Here is a 20,616-nt window from a genome sequence, read left to right on the forward strand (position 1 = left end):
TTTTCCAAGTTTTATTATGCTTTTTGTACACAGACAATATAAATGGGTGAAAAAACAAAACATTTTTCCCCGGTTACTTGTAATTTGAAGAAACAATTATTTATCTACACAAACAAAACAAATGTGTAAGGGAGGTTTCTTTTTTTTAAAAAAAAAAGGAAAAAAGAAAAATCATGTCCCTCAATTACAGAAGGACATAAATATATATATATACAGGATGAAAGTCCTGAATTTCTATTTGGGTAGGTTTCTTTGCCGATTGCAAGTTAGCCTTAATCATTTTGCCTGCTGTCTATTTCACAGTTCATTTCTCGCCCCCACCCACCCACAATATTTAAACATGGGTTGATCAATTATATATTTCCTACACAAAATTTTGAAGACTCACTAGTCTACATCAACAAGGGGAAAGACTAAATTGAGTGTAAAACTCTTGACTGAACGAGAAAATTAAAAAGAAAAAGATCACTGAGGAGGGAGGGAAATTAAATTTCTTTAAACTGGTGCTGCCTATTCCCAAAAAAAGCTCTTTCAGAGATACTTCCTTATGCATAGAACAAAATGAAACGAAACCAAAAAAATCAAACTAAATGCAATTTTTTTTCCTTTTTTTTTAAATATACAACTCACAAAATTCATTTTCACTGGACTACACTACGGGCACCAACAGGTCAATAGCTTAGCATTGGTTGTAGTTCGTTCATTACAAAGATTTACAGTCATCATTTAACTGAAGTGGGAAAGGGGCGAGAGAGAAAAAATATTGGAACAAGAGAAGAGTACCTGCACGCCAACCAGGGATGGGCTTAGGAATCAGTGAGGGGACAGAAAAGGACATAAGGAGAAAGGATCATTAGATGGGTAATGTGAAATGCTAGTTGGAACTGAAGTGGGATTTCAAGGAGCTGTTTTACTCTCTCTGGCCACCTGTCTCTAATAGAGTGTTAAACTGTGGTGCTTAGTTGATAAAAGAGTCAATGGCCCTGTGGGCAAATCCCCTTCCCATACACCCACTTGCACACCTGATTGAGCACAACCTACAGTCTAATTGAAATAGCGCCTCCATGACCCAGAGTAAGATTCACCTGAGTTACTCTGCAAGATTCCATCCTATCTAGAGTGGTCCTACTGGAGTCTGAGTCATAACTCTCCAGCCCTGCAAACTAAATTGCTGTATATCAGTTTTAAGTCAACTATAGCAGTGCAACCTCAGATAGGTTTACTTGGAAGGAAGTGCCTTTTTGATCAGTTGGAATCATGTCTTAATACAATGGCAATCTAACATAGCCTGCTAGGGCTGTGCTGGTAGGTTCATACAACATGCCGAGCCAGCAGGTCACAGGCTTACTTTGTAGCTCAGTGTATTGAATGCACACGCAACCCTGTGCAACACTTCATGGGTAAATTATTGTGATTGAAACCAAATGACAACTGAATGCAGTGTATTATGCGAACCAAGGCAGAGTTTTTAGCCCAGGTTTCACTATAACAGCAGACACAATTTTCGTTTTTGAACTTTTAAAAGTGCTTTATTTAGAATTCATATCTCCCCATCTCTCTCTTAAGTTGATGTCCCCACCCATTTCAGTAGAGTTTGCTCCCAGGCACAGGTACCTGGAGAGACCACCTGCTTATTCCTAGTACTCCTACGACGGCACTTGTTAGTATGAGTAAATTAAGGGAAAAGTCCACTAGAGTCCTGCTGAACCCAGCGGGGGACTCATCTATTTATAGACCCCGAGCTATTAAACGAAAGGATTACTTTCACTGAGAAGAAGTTCTGACCAGGGAGATGTTGCATCCAGAAAAGGGAATTGAAGCATTGCTCTCCTTGCGGGAAGCGAAATCCTACTGAGAGAAGTAGGAGTAATTTCCGCCACTTTGCGAAAGGCGACGGCGCTACGATCGCACAAACCCCGGAGGAGACTTCCCTCCAAGGAAACGCGAGTGGAACCAGCTGCGAAGAAGCAGCTCACGCCGTTTCCTGACTGGCGATTTTTAGTGCCATCGCACCATCAGGAGGGAAGGGAGACTGGCTTCGCATCGCCACAGCGATGGTGCGGTGACACTATCGAACAACAGTAAGGAAACGGCGTATAAGACCTTTTTTTCCAGCTGTTTTCGAGATGTTATTATTTGGAATAAATCTAATGGAATATGCTGCCGAGTAAGTGCCTGTGGAATTATATGGACTTTTAAAGCCCATAGTGGGAATTCGGCACGCTCCTATGGATTCCTCTTGATCTTAATCAGAGTAAAAATGTTTAAGGCTGAGTTTTATACTTGATTGGGTCACACCCCAACTGAAGCACCTGCTCTACGTGTGAAACGAAGCCAGTTTGTTTTAATCATGGTTTGCCAAATAAACCACAATTGGCTGGATGTCTGGGAGAAGCATACACCATTACACCAAGCATATACTATAGTGCTTTAGTGCAGTGTGTGAACAAAAACTACTGCATTTCTTCCTCAAAATACTTTAAATAAGGTCAAGTTTCGCACATATTCCCGATCAAGACCCCGAAGCAGAAAGGTGCTTTTTACTTTAAAGGAAACTTCACTAAAATGCAAGGCAACTAATACGAAGCTTGTTTAATTTCTATTCCAACATCAAAAAGCCAAATATTGCCTTTCTAAAACCAACATAAATCCTATCCTACGGGACCCACGCTTGAAATTTAGTGTTGATTAAATCAGAAATGATTTCTGTGCAAAGCACAGTAAGGTCTGACATGCATTTAAGTAAAATTAAGTCCTACAGAGGTGTGATTATTTAGATGTTAGATATTTGGATCCATTCGGACAATTTTGTTTATCAGGTTTAGCTTTGTTGAAATGGTTATAAGTTTAATTTTTGTTTAATCAAGTTTAAGTCACTTTGGACAATGGTGTAAAAATAATTGACACACTTCCGAACCACACACCCGACTTTGTCCTAATAGTAATATGCAAGTGTATGGATGTCGATTAATAAGAAAGGGGAGGGAGTTTTAGATATTTTAGGCTTTGCTTAGTGCAGCCAACCCTACTATAGGACCCCTGTTCGTTATTTGCGAACTGTACATGTACATTTCGTTTATAGTTAGCTCGGAACAAGGAAGGGGAAAGAGAAAGGCGGAATTTCCCTTCTAGTTTCAAGCGTATGATGTAAGGATGGAGAAACGGTTAGTTTGCCTGCGGAATCTTAAAACCAGGTTTACTCGGGATTACGACCCCTTAAGTCCAAGCATGGGAACGGTTGTGTTCTAAAATGAAGACGGAACTGGAGATGTGGAGGAGAGGGATCTAGGAGAACCCCAAATTTACTAAGAAACCTTTTAGACACGCACAATACCCCTTCATCTTGCCCACCTTTTTAGTGTGGCAGAATAAAAAGCATCTGCTATCCACCTTCCTGATCCAAAAATATGCAGAATCCCAAGGAGAGCTGCGAGCCCTTCGCTGTTATCTGGCGGCAAAACCTATTCAACTTCGCGGAGCTAATTTCAAACAAATGCGTGGATGGAATGTGATTCGCTCCCATGTGTTGTCGGATTAAGTTTAGGGGAGCTTTAAAAAGATTTGAATGCGCGTGTCGCCCCCAAACAAACGTTTAAGGAGGGGGGGAGGACCCTTTACCACACCGAACATGGGATGGGCACAGGGATAATTAAAGGGTTTCCTTAGGATCTTGGAACCATCTACTTATTCGCAACACCCGAGAGATTGAGATCTGGTTTAAAAACAAATAAAAAGCCGCCCCAACTGCTTTGTTCTGTGCGGGAAACAAAGCGGGGGGTCGCTAAGGAAAGAGACATACAAGGGGGAGAATGAAGTGTCCTGATTTTCAGCATTTCGTCGTCATCCACCTCCTACTGAAGAGACGTTGGGACGGCCCCACGGTTTGCGGGCTTTCTGCGTGTGCGGGGAAAAGGCGGAAGGGGGGAGAGAGAGAGAGAAAAGACAGAGAGCAAGAGCGAGACTGCGCGTGCGCGGTTGTAGGTGCGTGGCCAGCCAGAGCCGCTTTCAAGTGACCGGGGACGGAGGGTGGGGGCGGGGGAACCAGCGCTCGGCCCGGTTCGCAGCGCAAAGCGCCGGCTGCTTCGGACGGGACGGACGAGAAGGGCGGGAGGGGGCGTGGCCAAAGGCACCTCCTCTCTAGCTGTGCGAGTAGAAGCCGTAGTAGCCGATGTCCTTGACGCAGGTCTTGTCGCAGTCCCTGGCGGCCAAGGCGGGCTCGCTCTTGAGGGGGGAAGAGCTCTCTGAGGCCGGGGTGCCCACCGGAGAAAGCCGCCGGCGTTTGGCCTGCTCGTAAATCCCAGAGTCGGTGGAATCGATGGACTTGATAGACGAGGGGGTCTCGATCCAGCTGGAGTCGGACAAGTCCTTCGGGGGCTTGGAGTCCTCTGCAGGCGGCCCGGCAGCGGGCGGCGGCGGCGGCGGCGCCACCAAAGGGGAACGCTCGGGGGGCGCCAGGCTGTCGGGTTCCTCCCCGCCGCCAGCCCCGGCGGGCAAATAGGGGTTCCCTCCAGCGCGGGCACCGCTGCTGTTAGGCCAGCACGACAAGGATTTGGCGCAATACTGGGGCGGGCTGCGTGCCCCCCAGCCCGAGGGGTCCGGGTAGTAGCCGAGCGGGCGAGCGGTGCAACCTGCCGCCTGCAACGGGAGCGCCTTCACGCCGGCGGCGGCGTAAGATAATAGCGTGGCGGCGTTTCCCGCCAAATCTCCGGCGGGGTCGTAAGCTGAGGCGGCCGCGAAGTCCAGCCTGTTATTGGCGGGCGTGACGAACCAGCGCTGAGGCGAAGGCGCGGCGGGCTCTTCGGCTTGCTGTGGCGAGAGCAGCCCGTTAGGGTGAGGCACGCCTCGCTCGGGCACGGGCCCTCCAGGTCCCACGCCGCCTCCGGCGCCGGCTCCCGGGTGGTGGTGGTGATGATGGAAGCCGCGGGATTTGGCGTAGTTGCTGACGAACTGGTCCTGCAGGAAGGAGCCCGCCGCGGCCGCCGCCATCGCATAACGAGCCCCCGGCACGATCTGAGAGCGGGGAGAGTCATTGGGCGACGGGGTCAAGCGGTCCATGTCGCAGCCCGTGTAGATCCTGGGAGGACAGGGGGCAGGGAAAACAAAGCAGACAGGAAGGGGTGTGACTGGGCGGGTTGGCGAGATGGGGGGGGAGGGGTGCAAGAGCCGGACCTTTCCCCCATTTCCCTCCAAGCCCCAAAACCAGAACGGCATGCGTTCAAACCACCGAGAAACACGGAGGATCGTCGGTCTTAACGTGTGCATTGAGCTGGTAATTCAGCCTGCGAGTGAAAGTTGGAATACAGTCTCTCCCCCCCACGCCCCCGCACTCCGCTGCCCAAAACTGGCAGAGGCGGCGCTACCCTGGGTTTCTCGGGGCCTTCTTTCACTAATCCGCTTAATTTATTCTGAGTGTGTTGTGCAAAATAGCAGAACCTTCACTGCTAGGACGCCCCGCCCGCCTTGCTCTTAAACTAAATAACAAGCTAGCCCCCTTGCATTGGCGATAAATAGCGCGTCTCTATCCCGATATATTGCCTCGATGGCTGCTGGATGGAGCTGCTCGTCTCTAGACTGGAAATACACTGAGATCGGCGTCCCGGTGACAGAAGAGGCCTTTTGGGCAAGCTAAATTTAAAAGGGACCGCTCCGTCTTACAATTCCTGCCTTCTTGGACCAGGGATGCTATTAAGCCTTTTTCACTGCAGGCATCGCAATTCAAGCCACTCCACCCCTCTGCCGAGCAAGATCTAAGCGAAACGCCTCCAAGACTCTGCACAAACTTCCCCAGGTGTAGGCCCAGCGGAAGAGAAAACAATAGACTGTGCCTAGCCTAGCAGGTGGACCCAGGGTAAAAAGCCCTCCAGAGGTCCATGGGGACGGCCAATAAGGGACAGCGGCTTAGCTAAGGGCATGCTTAGAATCCTAAAAGCTTGAGGTTTTGGATTGCCCTAGAAATCAACTTGCATGCTCGCATAAATTAAGACTAGAGGCCAAGCTGTGAACAGAAGCACAAAGGACTAAAATTCTCCTAAAATTAGGAAAAAGAAGGGGGGGGGAGTGGTGAAGAATAAACGCTCTAAACATTTGATTTCTGCTCCGAGGCATATAAACTAGCTGTTTCCCCACAACTGCTTTTCAGATGAGTTGAGAATGATAATCCAATGCAACAAGGGCAGGTTACTCCAGACATTCCAAAACTAATGGGAGATTAATGAGGCTGGAGTCCTTAAAATGAGGGTGGAAAATAGAAGCCCAATGGAACTTGCTTTGGGGGGAGGAAAAATACTGTTTAAAGTTATGGAGAACCGCTCTGGGAGAGAATGGAAGAACCATGGAAATGGTGGGCCTCAGAAATTAAAAAATTAGAAGCAGCTGATTAACTTATGTGGCCACCTGACCATATCTGGAAACCCTCCTGGGTGCAGATCTTTGCATAAATTCTCTTATTCCAAAGGATTATAGGCTTGACATTGTGAACTTACAGTACTGCAAAGTTTCAAAATTTTAGAACTTGTTACAGGTAACACTTTGCATTTTAGAATAGCTTTCCCCTTTATAAACATTCGGCAGCCAAATCCGGATACAGGAATTTTACTTTACCAGGAGTAAGCTGTATTTCTGCCCTGGATCTATTAAACAGGATGACCTCCCAAAACGGGGGACTCCTAGAACGTTCCACCTAAGGCTACTTTTTCCTAATCCGTTAAATGAAATAGAGGCCACACATAACAAGCCCCGAGTTTTCAACAAGGTCTCCGCACCTGGAGATCCAGAAAAGAAGAAACTCATTACATCTCTTCTTTGACCCTGGTAATCCAACAGAGGCCTGATCTGTTTGATAACTAACCAAGATATGAAACAATGGATTGTGTTCTGGTTTGCTAATACACACGAAGGAGTATGTTGCTCTAAAACATGTTTTTAAAAAGCCCTTTTAAAAGGGAGAGGGAAATCATTCACATCAGAAATTCTCCCTGGTTGGCCAATTACTGCAAAACTGCTGTTGGGTTTGTCTGTTCTCCCAAAATGTGTTCTTCCTTTCATGGGACAAGTGGCCATAGGCCCAGATACCCCTTGCTTCAGAGACATTGGGTAGGAACTGTCTGGGCACATTTATTCTATGAGATTTATTTTTATTTATTTTGGTTATTTCCCCTCTTTTGTTATTTTGATCATTCAAAGTAACAAATATAGCTAATACTCCTTTCTCCTCCTATTTCCCCCCACAACGGTGGTTGGGCTGAGAGAGACTGACTGGGCCAAAGTCACCCAGCTGATGTTCATGCCTAAAATGGGGCTGGAACTCAAAAGTCTCCTGGTTTCCAGTCGGTGCCTTAACTATTACACCAAACACTGGCTCTGTCTATCCCAGAGTGCCAGTCGCAGGGCGAGAGAAACACTCTTACTCAAAATCCATGCCATCATCAGCTGTCTATCAAGGGCAGAGGGGGGGCAAACAAATGCTCTCCCCCCATTTCTTCTGGATTAATCAATCCTCCAGATAAGCTACCTCACCCTTGGCTTCCTCCTCAGGATTGTGGCTTGTCTGGTTTTCTTGTCATTGCCATGGATGGGGGTGGGGAGGATTAGCATTAAATTGGGATTTTTAATATTTTTACGCAACCCAGAGTCACTCTATGTGGGTCGGGCACCTGTATAAATGTGCTGAATTAAGCAACACATAAATGGCTGAAAAGGCACTCAGTCCTGGCAGTAGCAGGAGAAAGTTTATAACTTGCTCGGAGCAAGCTGATTAATGAATCCTGCTGTAATTCAGCCTGGTTTAATTTCACTAGCACTTCCTTTCCATTTACGGGGTTGGTGCCCCCTCCCACATTGGTTCTGGCCACTGTGACCTAATGCTCTGGCAAGGCATCTGGTTGGTGAACCACACCTGGAGATTGGAGAACTTTGGGACAGGAAAGAAGGCAGTTGTACAACGTGATACCCTTTGGAAGCGTTCTCAACTTCCACTGTATATCTTGGGACATCCTTTTTGTCCCCTGATCTGCTCCCCAGTCAATCACTTTCATCTAAATGTATGCAACTATCTCTCCCGTGAGTTTGGGAACAGCTCACTGAGAATTTTGGGACAATCTAACCGAACTCATTAGATGAAAGTGTGATCGTAGGGCATTGAAAAGCCAGGTTATCAACCTTTCGGCTACCCTAGTTTCCTTTCCTTCAATGCAAAACTTCAAAAGAACTGCCTCTCTTCCCAAAGGCCTACTTTCCTGTGGCCAGCTGGCTCACACTCTTTCTACCTTTTTCTCCAGGCAAAGCCAAGGCAAGGTGTTTGCCAGCCTCCATTGCTCACTCTGAGCTGGGAATGCTAAGCCATACTTCAGTTATTTCTGAATAATCTGGGAGGGTTGTGACAAACTTCAGGAGTCATGCTGGACGTCAGCATCCAGGTCGCCTAGAAAGAGGTCTTTCTTTCCTTCCTTCCTTCCTTCCTTCCTTCCTTCCTTCCTTCCTTCCTTCCTTCCTTCCTTCCTTCCTTCCTTCCTTCCTTCCTTCCTTCCTTTCCTTCCTTTCCTTCCCTTCCCTTCCTTTCCTTCCTTGCAACTCAGTATGGAGCTTTACCCCTCTGCCAACCCAGAGACGGTTTGTCTATTTACTGTAGAGGGGAAAGACTATAGGACAGTCTCTTGGCTTTGGTGAATGATAAAGCTTCCTTGAGTGCCTTTTTCAGTGGAAAGGTGGACTACAAAACAATACCAACAGGACTATTGCTATTGCCACAACGACCCTGATTTTATCCTCACACTAAAGGGGTGGAGGGTGGGGGAGGAGGAGTTGAGAGGAATAAATGACTAGTTTCTTCTAAAGCTTAGCTTAAAATGGAATACAGGCTTCAGGGTATCAGCAACACCTCCGTTTGTAATTGAAGATAATCCGGGAGAAGTCCAGCCAAACAACGGGGTATGCTGATTAGACAGAGACCCGCTGGGGGTAATGGAGTTCTTCTAGGCATCTCGCGCCTGAATGCTAATTGCTTGTTTCCAAGGGCCTGATTTTCGGAGGAAGCTTATAGAGTTTGTAGTCGGGACTGATATTATCCCACTAGATAACGAGCTGCTTCTGGCGAACCAGCGGGAAGTTCCTGCCGCTTACATCCAGAATATTCCCTTCACTGTAAACTGGGGGACCACTGTCGGGTTTCGTATTCCAGGGAGAGTTCGAAAGCTCTTCCTGGAACCAAAAAGAGCTTAAGCAGGACAGCGGCAGGAGCTTGAGGTGGGTGGGAATCCAAGTCTAATGCTAACTGGGAATGACTGGGGTCTTCATCGCCGGAGTAGGCAAAGGGAGCAACTAGCTTCGTGCCTTCCTGCGGAAAGACCTCATCCTTCGGGATTTACCGCCTTTAGGTTGTGCGTTAAACAAATACAAGGTTTTACCCTATGGACGGTCTTTACCACGGACCTCTCCTTTTGCAAAGCCTTCAAAAGTCACAAGAGTTTCGTACACGCCTGCCGTTGTAGCTACCGTTCCTCTAGTTCACGTGCTAAGTTTAGCCTAGGGGGATACCCAATAGCGCATTATAAACCCGCTCTCGAAAGTCCCAGGGTCTTCTTTGGATAAGTCAAAAAACCCACCCGCCATCCATTTAACAGGGTTGGATGTGCCAGGGCCAATAAAAGGCTCAAGGCGAGAAACTTACGTGTCATAGTTATCTCGGAAGCCTTTTGCGAAGGGGTTGTGGTCGATCTTCAGCTGTGTGATCTACAGAGGAGAGGGGAGGGGGGGAAGCGTCAAACAGTGGTCTCTCCTCTGCTGATTCTCTGTGTAAGATAAGCAGGTACCTAGCTTTTTTCACAGTGGATTCTTTTTAAGAGAACAACGCTGGTCGTTTCCTTGTGAGAATTTCTCTCATAAAGAGAAACGGCCTGGAAGTGGTCTCTTCCCCAGCACGTGCACCACACAATCTTCTCTGCAAAGTTAATCATTCTGAAAGATCAACGGGGATCTGTGATCCGGAGCAGAGCAATTTTACCTTGGTTTTTTGTTCTTCTGCCTCAAGGCAGTTCCGACAACCTCCTTCGAAGGACCACAAAGTTAAGGTACGGTTTAGGTACCTGGTCTCTTGTTTAGAATTAAATTCCTCCCAGTTAGATAAGACTAATAAGACTCACTTCGGAACAATTCCACCGAGAATAGCTATGCCTATGCGAGAGGATTAGCATCTAGTCACATGCTCAGAAGTGTCACTTACAAGACTCTTACTAGCCAGGCGGATAAAATGTTTAGCCCAGGAACATTGTAGAAACTAAGTCTGGACCGACAACTCTAGATCATTTGCAGTGAAAAGGAAGGTTTTCAGAATCTGTTTTTTTTTTTTTTTTTGACAATGGCAGCAATATAGTAGAATATACTTGCCACGATTAATTTAATTTAATGCTCTTTTTCCTATTTTCAAAACAGGCTGAACTACAAATGAACTACAGGGGATTGGTTTCCCCCCATAATACTAGGCAGAAATATGGTTGGCTGGTTTGCTATTCAGCAGGTCGAATAAACAGAGTCAAAGATTTCTTCCATCTCTTGGCTAATTATATGGTTCAAATGAAACAAAGTCCTGGTGAAATAAGACTAATCTTTCCTATGTCTAGTAAAAACACATAATAGAGTCCCCAAACCTGTAGTTGGCTCGTTGGTGATTTAGAGTCTAACACAAAGAAGGTGGTGATCGAAGTCAGACTTTAGATAGAATTTGTTCGTGTGGGCTGCTACATCCGTTTTCTAGAAATTAATTTAACTCAGCCCCAAGCCCCTGATTTTTTTAAAATTATTATTTATTTTGCGGATGCATAAGGCATTCTTGAGGCCTACAATAGAGAAGCAAAAGGTGCCCTCCACAAATCAAGGCTCAAATATCCTGGATCCAACCAAGTTATTTTGGCACCCTTCTCGCCTTCTGCGGTAGTCAAAAGCTGCAGCCATGCATTAAACAGCGGCCAATCTGCTGCCCTTGAAAGACGCGCCAAATCTGCTCTTGAGACCGCGGCCTCATCCTAGGGGCCGGCTTTACCTTAGGTCGCAAAAGTAAACAGTTCCAAACAAATATGACCCGGAAAAGGAGAGGGAACTTTGCTCGTGGGCCAAAACCAGTCATCTTCATGCCTTCAAAGCTGGTTAAAATGCCCAGGTTAAAGTGATCTGAAATATTTACTGCTCTTGGATAATCTGAGACGCTCCTTACCCGCCCCCCCTTTTTTTTAAAAAAAAATTGGGGTTGGGAAGAATCGGGACTGGCAAGCAGGTTTGAATAATTTCACAAACACTTTAAGACCATTAATCTACCACCTCACTTTAACGGTCTGAAATCACGATTCCCTACACAGTTCGGGGAGTTTCGCCTCCACCCTCCCGGCCCTCGGTAGCTGCACTTGCGCCCCCCCAATCCCGAAAAAGGCCCCACGAGCGGAGAAAAGCACTTTACATCGGTGTTCTGGTAGGCAGTGACGGCGATGAACTGCGTCTCCGGGAAAGTGAAGGTCTGAACCCGACCCGGCTGGCTGGTGTCTTCGGTGCCGTCTTCGTTCACCTCCACCACGTGCAGGCGAGGCTGATATTTGTGGAGGGACTGCAGGACCACCATCTGAAGACGGAGAAAAAAGGGTTAAGGGGGAGCGAGGAGAAAGTCGGGGACTTTAAAAAAAAAAAAAAAAAAACTTTGCGCGGGAGAAGGGGATCAACTTTATACCCCAGACCCGCTCCCAGATCGCCACACCAATCTTGCCTTCTCCAAACCGGCTTTTCTGAATCCCTCCCCAGTCTCGCGGTTCTAAGGAGGGTCGCCGCCGGACTTCGCCACCTGTTCCAAAAGCGCAGATCTGCACCTCGCTTCCACTCCCCCCCCCCACCTCCCCAAGTTGCTAGAAAGTAAGAACAGGAGGGGGAAAAAAAAACCCGGACAACGCCAGGCTATTCCTCCGATCCGGGCTCCTCTTGCCCCCCCTCCCTCTTTTTCTTCTCTTTAATCGAAACGCCGCTGAGGCCGCTTTCGGGGCTTTCCCACCGCCTGATTCCGAAGCCTTCGCCCGGGATCACTGGGAGAAGACGGTCTCCTGCTCACAGGCTGGTGCAAGCGCATCTCCCTCGCTTAACCTGTCTTAGCTTCGGGTTTTTTCCCCCCAGGTTTGTACAATAGAGAATGGATTTGCAGAACAAGCTCAGGCGCAAATGAAATGTGGAGCGCAGGATAGGATGCCCGTGCATGCAATCTGCTGGTCCCGCAGGGCTCAACGCCGCCTCTCTCGAGCCCCCAAACTGACCTGCCCGTTGTTGTTGGACGCCCCTTTATTGTTGGTCAATTTCAGTTTCCCGAAGGAGATTTCCTGGCGCATCCAATGGGCTCCTGTGTTGGGCGAGTCCGGGTGCATGTAGACACGGTTTCCTGAAGGCGAGAGAACCCCGGGTTTGTCAAAGAGCGAACAAACATCGGAGAGAAAGACATTCCCGCAGCGAATCTTCCCTTCTTCCCACTCCAACCTTTCTTAGACGATTCCTACCATTCCCCAGACCTCCCCAGCTTCGAACAAGACAAAATTGCTCGTTCATTTTATTTACTGGGTATGATATGTTTTTAGGCATTTCAGCTCGGGAAACCGAAGGAAAGAAAGCTGGAATGGGGGAAAGCCGGGAGGGTGTTTTTTTTGGGGGAGGGGAGTTTTAAGTTTTGTGTAGTCTTACTGGCCCAAGAAGGTCCACTAACGAAGTCTTCTCCCCTAAGCCACCCGAGCCCAGGATGCAACTCTTTGCGCCCGCCCGCGTACCTGGCTATCGGGAGGGGAAAGAGGAACCGAGGAAGGGACTTGCCTTGAACGTTGGTGTCCGCTTTGCCACAAGGCACCCATTTGCCGCCTTGGAACCGCCAGTGGTTTGGGTCGGCCAGGATGACATCCACAAAAATATTGTAGTGAGCCGTGGGATCCAGACCCGAAATGTTAAAACTTAAGAAAGGGAACATTCGCCTGTTTTAAGAAAAGAAGGCGGGGAAAGGAGGGTGAGGAAAAGTGACGGGAACTGAAAAGGAAGGAGATCATAATTTTATAAATATATATAACTGTCCCCCTAAAATTCTCAAAAATCTTTTCTTGAGCGAATGGTGCAGAGGAAACTACCCGAAGGGTACACGGATTTAGGCATCTCGCTCCGCAGCTTTTTGTCTAGAGGATCGAGCCTAGGAGACAACGGTCCTCTGCGTACTCATCTCCAAGTGAATCCGGCTGAAATCGAGGGTTATTTCCGAGGAAACCGGGCTGCCGGGTTGGCACATCGGCTCGTAACCCAAAAAGATCCTCGCGGGTTTCTACTGTAATTTGCCCGGAAGTAAGTCCCAGCGATTTCATTGCCTTTTGCCTTCGGCTGATGGAATCTCACATTTCAATGCGCAAAAACCAACCGAGAAGGGATGGACTTCCCCACCATTGGGAGGTCAGCAAAGGAAGCGAGGCGAAGCACTTGGTCGCCAGAAAGTGCGGCAGAAATGGCCCAAAGCGCACCGAAGACCCCGGCGCCAAGTTCCCAAGAGGGACTGCCATCGCAATCGTTCTTCGTCTTGTTTATGACTCTTTTTAAATAAGCCAGAGCGAGGAAGGAAAATATCGTCAATAAATAAGGAGGGGTGGGGGAAGCTTATAGGCCCAAAGATGTATTTAAAATGTATCTATAAAAACTAAGAACTGGATTATTCCAGTCCCAAAGACAAGATTGCCGGTGTTTTTAATCTTAGAAAACCCGAAGCAAAATAAAAGGAAATGGGAAAGGAAAGGAAAAAAGGAAGAAAAAAAAAAGGAAAGAAAAGGAACACCCAGAGGTCTACAGCCAAAGAAGGAGAAAGAATAATGACAACAGCAACAATAATAAGAGTTGATGAAGATGATAACACAAGAGGTGCGGGACAAGAAGAGAGGGGAAAAAATGGCCAGAAAAATAATAATAATACTTTGAGCAGAGCCCGGAGTCTCGGCAGGAGCGCCGGCTTTTCCCGCGGCCAGGCTCCCGGGCTCTTCTCCGCTTCCTTCTCGGCGGCGTTGCGCCTGGCTGGCCCCCTTCGACCGCAGCCGCCGCTTACCTGCCTTGCTTGGTAATGATCATCTCGGTCTGGTGCCGGTGGAACTTCAGCCAGAGCGGCCTGTTGCATAGGTAGACCTGTGCCTTGCCGGGGACGAGGCCAGCCTGGGCAGAGGGGAACTGATAAAAGGGCGAGCCTTGGTAGGAATGGCCGTACTGCTGCGGGTAAGGGTAGCCGGCAGCCGGGTAGCCTTGAGGCGCCGCGGAGTTGGAGAGCAGGCTGTTGTATGCTCCATTGGCGATGACCGGGTGGTGCGCCATGTAGCGGCTGGGGCTGGCGAGCGAGAAGGCGGCCGCGTGGTTGTGCTGACCCGGGTAGGGGAACATGGTGGCGGCGGCGGCGGCGGCGGCGGCGGCGGCCGGGGAGCCGAGGAAGCGGCCGGGGCTGGCCGGAGGAAGCTGACGTGGAGAGCAGGTATCGATCCGCCGCGGCTGCGGCCGCCGCTGCTGCTGCTGCTGCCGCTGCCGCAGCCGCCGCCGCTCCATCGAAGGTTGGACGGAGCTGCTCCTGGCCGCCGCCGCCGTCCAAGACGACAGGCGAGAGTTTGGCGCGCTGCTGCTGTTGTTGCTGCTGCTGTTGCTGCTGCTGCTGCTGCTGAGGCGGCGGCGGCGGCGGCTGCTGGGCGTCCCCTGGCGGGTCTTTGGAGTCAGGGAAATTGTCTGCCTCGGCCTGATTCGTCATCCCCCCCCTGGCGAGTTTTTTCAGAGGTGAACTTCTCTCCAGGTTGTCAGCGCTCGCCGAAAGGAGGGCGGCGGCGGCAGCCGGATGGTGATGGGGGTGCGGGTGGAGGTGCTCGTGCAAGACAAGCTCGGATCCGCCCGCGGCAGGCGGGTAAGCGCTGCCGCCATTGCCGCCAGCGCTCACATGGAGAAATTTCTTGGAGAGCATCATCGACGGAGGCGACAGACAATGCTCCAGCTGCATGGCTCCAGACCCGGCCCGCTTTTTGGCCAAAGCCTGCCTGGGGTAGCGTAACGGTAGCACGGGGTTGCTTAGGGGTGTGTGTGGGGGGAGCGGGAATTGATTAAGGCCCCCAGCTCATCATCCCGGGACTCTCGGCGGCGAGGGACCCCAAGCAGCTTCTCCCACCACCCAAGGCTGGTCCCGAACTGAAGCCACGATTCCCTCCCCCACCACCCTCCGCCACCACCAAAAGCACCGCTCCCTGGGAGAAGAGATTGGCCAATTGACACCGTGCAGCAATCAGCCAAGCCGCACTTTTGATCTCCCTGGTTGCCGAACGCATGAAACGACTCCTGCCATTGGTTAACCGCTGACAGTAATTTAATTAGATAGACGTTAATTAGGATAATCACCTGGCTCCCGGTCGCGCGACGATCGAGGCAAGTGAATATATATATATATATATGTACTGTATATGTGTATGTATATGCGTGTGTATACACACACACACATATATACAGCGATATAGATAAATATATAAAATACTTTTTAGAGTTATTTATTGTGTGTGTATGTGAGAAATAAAGAGAGACCCTACGCAGCCCTTCACTGTCCTCTGTGGCTACAGTGTAGGAAGTCTTGAGAGAGAATTTTGGGCACTGGCGTCCCTCCCCTCTCCTTTCGCGCTGGCCTCCTTTCTGGCCACGCGACTCGGGGCTTTCAGGAGCCCCCAAGCCCAGCTACCCTCGCTGGGCTTCCTAGCATCGCGTTTTCCTTCGCCTTGGAGGCAGCTCCAAAGCCCTCGGAGGCGTTCGGAGGCGTTTCGTCAGATGTAGAGGAGAGGCCCCACCTCTTAAGGTGAAGCGGCCCCCGACTTTCCCCCTGAAGATTGGGCGGCCTGGTTCCCGCGCATTCTGACCAGGAGCTGCCCGTTCCTCGTCCAAGCGGGAGCGCGGGTTCTCCCCCTAGGCCCGCTCGCCACGCGCCCTGAGGAACCACCGACCAGCCGCAGATACGAGTAACTGCGCCACTGCGTCTCTTCCCCAAACCGCCATCCGCAAACACCCCAACTCTGATTCTCTCTTGCTTTTGAAAGAAGCGTCATCTCTGAAATGCCTGAATGACTGCTGACTTGCCTTGAGGTTGACGCTTGGCTTCCTCGGTAAATAAATATTTTATTTGCGCGCAGGCATGTGGGGTAAAGGAAGGGGGAGAGAGAGAGAGAAAGAGACGCTCCGAGAAAAACACGAGAACAAACCAGCATCCAGTCAGAGCTCGATTTTCCCCCTTCTCTCCCCCCGTGGCCCTCTCTCCCCTCTTTCCTTTAGGCTCCTGTTCCTTCGGTGTTTTGAATACTTTCCCCCTCACGCCCGGCTCTCTTCTGTGATAATAAGCTTGTCACAAATAATTACCTGGATTTTTGTAGGAATAAATTAACGTCTTACTAGAATGAGAGAGAGAAAAAAATGTTCCGGGATTGATTTGGGGGGGCGCGAGGGGGGGGGAGGAGGGGGCTTGGGGGTTCACACACACCTTTAAAACAATAATAAAGGTTTGAGAACGCCGAGCTTAGCTAAAACGCGGCCGTGGCCCATTGGGTTCGCTTAAAAACAACAGCAACCCTCGGTCTGGAAGTCCAGAGGCCACCAGGCTGCGCGTTCCCTCAGCCATTGTCCCTCAAGAACCCCTTTTCCCGGGTAGGTTTGCCTTGAGAGGAATTTTACACTTTAAAAATCGCTGGAAACTTGCCCGGATTGTCTTCGGGGGTTTTAACGACATTAAAAAAAAAAAAAAGCATAGGAAAGATATATAATAGCAGAGGTAACAGTGGCGATAATCATAACCGTAAGCAAGAGAAAATGAGAGCGGCCACGGGGAGCGAATCGGACTCTCCGAGAACCGTAGGAGCCCTTAGCCGTTGTGCTTATTCCTCCTCCTCCTCCTCCTCTTTTACTTTTCGCTGTGGAGATCAGGGTGGTCCCTGATTGGCTGTCCGTTCCACTAATCACAGGTTGGCAATTTGGGGCAAGATAGGGACTGTATTTATTATAAGTGGTCAGTTTTTCTTCACCATTTAAAAAAAAAACTGTTTTAGATTACAGCTAAAGTTGAGAATATCAGGCTTCCCCACCACCCCCCACCCCGAATTAATTCCACCCATCTCTTCCCATATGATGGTGACTGTTTTTCCAACAAAGAGCTGGAGGGAGATTGGGAACCTAGCATTTGGTACTGCACATTTTAGTTGAATCACAGGTTATTTATTGTACTGCCTACTTGAATTTTAAAATTTGCTTGAGGTTTCACAATTCCCTTTCCCCCCTTTTCTTCTTTTGCCATTCTGACACACAATGTTTGATGGATATTAAACATTGGGAGGAGAGTCATTAAAATAAGTGAGTTGGGTTATTATATAAACCCCCGGAATTCAAGCCGAAATCCATAACTTATTCTGTACGAGAGTTAATTCCACATTTCCAGAATTAATCTTTTCCAATGTCACAATACTGATAGGAATAACATTTTAAAAGGAGGAATGAGAGTTCTTAGGAAAATGACAAAATGTGCTTTATTGAAAAATGTTTCACTCAGTTTAACAAAAAATATCCGGTCCAGTAAACAAACTTTAGTTTCTTGTCTTACTCCCATAATGAATGAGATTTTGTGAGTTTTTCTTTTTCTTTTTAACCATATTGTTACAGGCATAAACTTCAGAGTCTATCACATACAATCAGTGGACAGAAATCTGGCAGTGTGTATGCCTTACTCCCATATAAAATCAGTACAGAATTCGAGCCCCAAAGTGGTAACACACTTCAGTCTCTTGTTTCCCAAGACATTCTGTTGTAGCCCATAAAGTTGCCATATTGCAACAACAACAAGAAGTTTCAAAGGGAAACTCTAAAACAAAGCTGCTAAGTTGGAGTTAATTAATACATTCCCCGAGGAACAGTTCTTGTTGGTCTGTTTCAGCAAAAGCTTATGCCAGAATCTAGTCATTAGTGTTTTAAGGTGGTGCAAGTTGTGAGCAATGCAATCTTATGGTACTAATGTCAGGCATAAGAACTATCTTGTTGCAAGAAGTACTTTTGTCGCACTTCCACTGTTTTGAGTGAGCAACACTTTACTTGGGCTGTAACAAATTGTGTTGTTGCTTGTATATAATAGTAGATTAAACAAATACACTGGGAGGAGTAATGGAAACATCAGGGCCTCCAAAATTCCAAATAGCTTGTGAGCCTTGTGAGCTTTAAAGAAACCTGACATAATTGGGGTAGTTTAAACTTCTAATTACCTTTCATTTGATGTCCTACTAATGGTCACAACTGGTTTATGGTAGGTTTTATGTAGAGGATGGAAGATGAGCTACAATAAGGAGCCCAAGATCTGTAGATTGAATACATGCTAAAAATAATATTCCCATCAATTAAAAATGGTGAGAACTTGTGACTTTTAACATAGGAAGCCATTGTTTTTGCATGATATAAATACTTCGATTTTACGGCTGAATGATCAACACTAAATTCACGTTTTGTTTTCTAGTGCCCCTTGTTTATTTCAGGTTTATTCAGTTGGAATGTTTAAATTTCATATTCTTGGTTATTAATATATAGTTCCATCTTTTTTGAGAAACATATATGTATACCTAAATGTGCTTGTCTACCATACATCTTGAAAGATCAAATAATAAAACCCATATTTTTAATGCTTAGAAATTTCATGCTTAATTTCAGATCAGTTTTCATCACCAATAGACAATACTCGTGTGTTAATTCTGTAGCAATTAACACTACTGGAGAAAAGATTGCCACATGCAAACTGTTATTCTTAAACTGGTTAACAAGATCCAACATAATGCAGATTTTGACATAAAAAATGTCTCATCTGACCAAAAGAAGGGTGGAAGATAAATTAAAATATTATCAGAGTGCAGTATCTCTTAGAGTTGAAGTTCATTGGTACAAGTACTATTGTAATTTCTAGGTTTTTTATTTTTTTAAAAACTGCATCCAGACCCCCATAGTTCATTATGGGTGTCAAATTTATGGTGTCACATTGCAGTCACGTGACATTTTGGGATGTTTTCCCCATTGATGGAGGTGGGTGTGATATATTTTTAGCAGTGAGATTACTTAAGACTACTCTTTGGTGCTCTTGCAGCTTGATTTTTTGCTTTCAGATGTGACATTACCTTCTGTGTTAGAGTTATGTTATTAAACTTGCTATTCTGCCAACTATAGTAATTTCTTGGTCATTTAAAATTGTCAGAGAAAAATATTTTGTGTCTCTGGACTTGTTTGCTTGCAGACCTTCATTTACCCTACTAGGTTACATCATCAGTGTTAGTGAGCGTAGGGTTTAGTTCCTATTCTTATATGCAGTAACTTGCCCTGTCAGTGTTGATGGGGATGTGGTTTTCTCTTTGATAGTTACTAAGAGTTGCTGACAATGGAAAATGCGTATCTCCTCTTATTATTTGCAGAGGTCACTAAAGTATTTCCAAGCATTTGTAAGAATGGATCTAAGTTTCTAAGTTGATCTCACTTTAAGCAGCTTTATGTCAGTTTAACTTTAAAGCAGGTATGTGTACAACCAGTTTCTCAGACCTTTAAAGGTGTCTTTAGCTACATCTCTAATCAGGTCTATCCAGCAAGGCCTGTCAGAAACATCTGGAACACACTATGCTGTCACCATGCATTAGGAACAATAACAAAGGTTAAAATAAATGTAACATAGAGAACATATGTATATGATTTAACATTAACATGTTTGTGTGCATGTACGCGTTATTTACAACTCATCTTTCTGCCCAAAATGACTTAACAAAGTTTAAATTAACATGCAAACTGTTTTAATACTAAAGCCAACTTAAATTGTAAACAGGATGTAACTTGGAAGGAAACATTATTTCTGACTTCTGATAAAGTGCATTCATGGCCTGGAATGGCACAGGAATAGCTCTCCATCACAGATCAGAAGCTGAGGGAATATCTTCAAGTTTATTCCTGCAGATATGAAGCGCAAAAGAAGGCTGAGTTATTCAATTTAATTGTCAGATTCTCTTCTGTTTGTTTGATCAGTCAATGACTTATATTGTACCCAGTAATCAATTAGCTGTAAGTGGTCATTTTTTAATGCAGGTGTCACACAATTATTGCATTTTGTTCCAGTTAGCTTCTGCATTTCCACCAATTGAAGTTTCAAGGTATGGTCAAAGGCAGAGACACACAGAATATTTAGCAATATTTAGCAAGGCGGGATATAACTACTCCATGGGAAATTGCTGCCCAGTCTGATTTGAAAGATTGTAGCTGACAGTTGGCTATAATTTTGCAAATTCACTATGTCAACTATGAATTCAGTGACAGGTAGATCAGGACTTTTCATGTCAATGGGAGATCTCTGTGGGACACTGTAGCATCCTAGACAGAGGAAGGAGCAGAAATATAAAATAATATCCTAAACGCCTAATCCTGCCACAGTTCAGAATAGCATAATGGATGGTATGAAAAATATATATACATATCTGTGCCCAAAAGATTTAGCAGGCTGCACTCTCCCTGTCCATTTTAGTATGGGTGATCACTTAGATGACCAAACCATTGTCACTACTATATACCAGTCAAAAGTCT

General features: G+C 46.9%; 1 protein-coding gene across 1 annotated transcript; it reads right to left on the reverse strand.

Moving 5' to 3' along the window:
* Positions 1–1,787: 1,787 nt before the first annotated feature.
* TBR1 (T-box brain transcription factor 1) lies at positions 1,788–15,033 on the reverse strand. The gene is made up of 8 exons (XM_087949859.1): positions 14,705–15,033; positions 14,478–14,638; positions 14,081–14,446; positions 12,823–12,977; positions 12,279–12,400; positions 11,444–11,602; positions 9,665–9,726; positions 1,788–5,074 (listed from the first exon to the last, which is right to left on the reverse strand). The coding sequence occupies exons 1-8, from the start codon at positions 15,002–15,004 to the stop codon at positions 4,138–4,140; spliced, it is 2,262 nt and encodes a 753-aa protein (XP_087805985.1). The 5' UTR covers positions 15,005–15,033; the 3' UTR covers positions 1,788–4,137.
* Positions 15,034–20,616: the final 5,583 nt, after the last annotated feature.

The sequence above is a fragment of the Notechis scutatus genome, chromosome 1 (assembly GCF_049901735.1).
Source record: "Notechis scutatus isolate UNSWTSFEM ecotype Mainland chromosome 1, rNotScu1.2, whole genome shotgun sequence".
Lineage (NCBI taxonomy): Eukaryota > Metazoa > Chordata > Lepidosauria > Squamata > Elapidae > Notechis > Notechis scutatus.

What these genes read in the sequence shown, in the direction of transcription:
- TBR1 (XM_087949859.1), bottom strand. Translation starts at nt 15,004, where the DNA reads ATGCAGCTGGAGCATTGTCTGTCGCCTCCGTCGATGATGCTCTCCAAG. An exon ending in CGTCCAACAACAACGGGCAG is followed by an intron (nt 11,603 to 12,278) that starts GTCAGTTTGGGG and finishes CTCCGTCTTCAG; the next exon opens with ATGGTGGTCCTGCAGTCCCT. An exon ending in CTGCCTACCAGAACACCGAT is followed by an intron (nt 9,727 to 11,443) that starts GTAAAGTGCTTT and finishes TCTCCTCTGTAG; the next exon opens with ATCACACAGCTGAAGATCGA.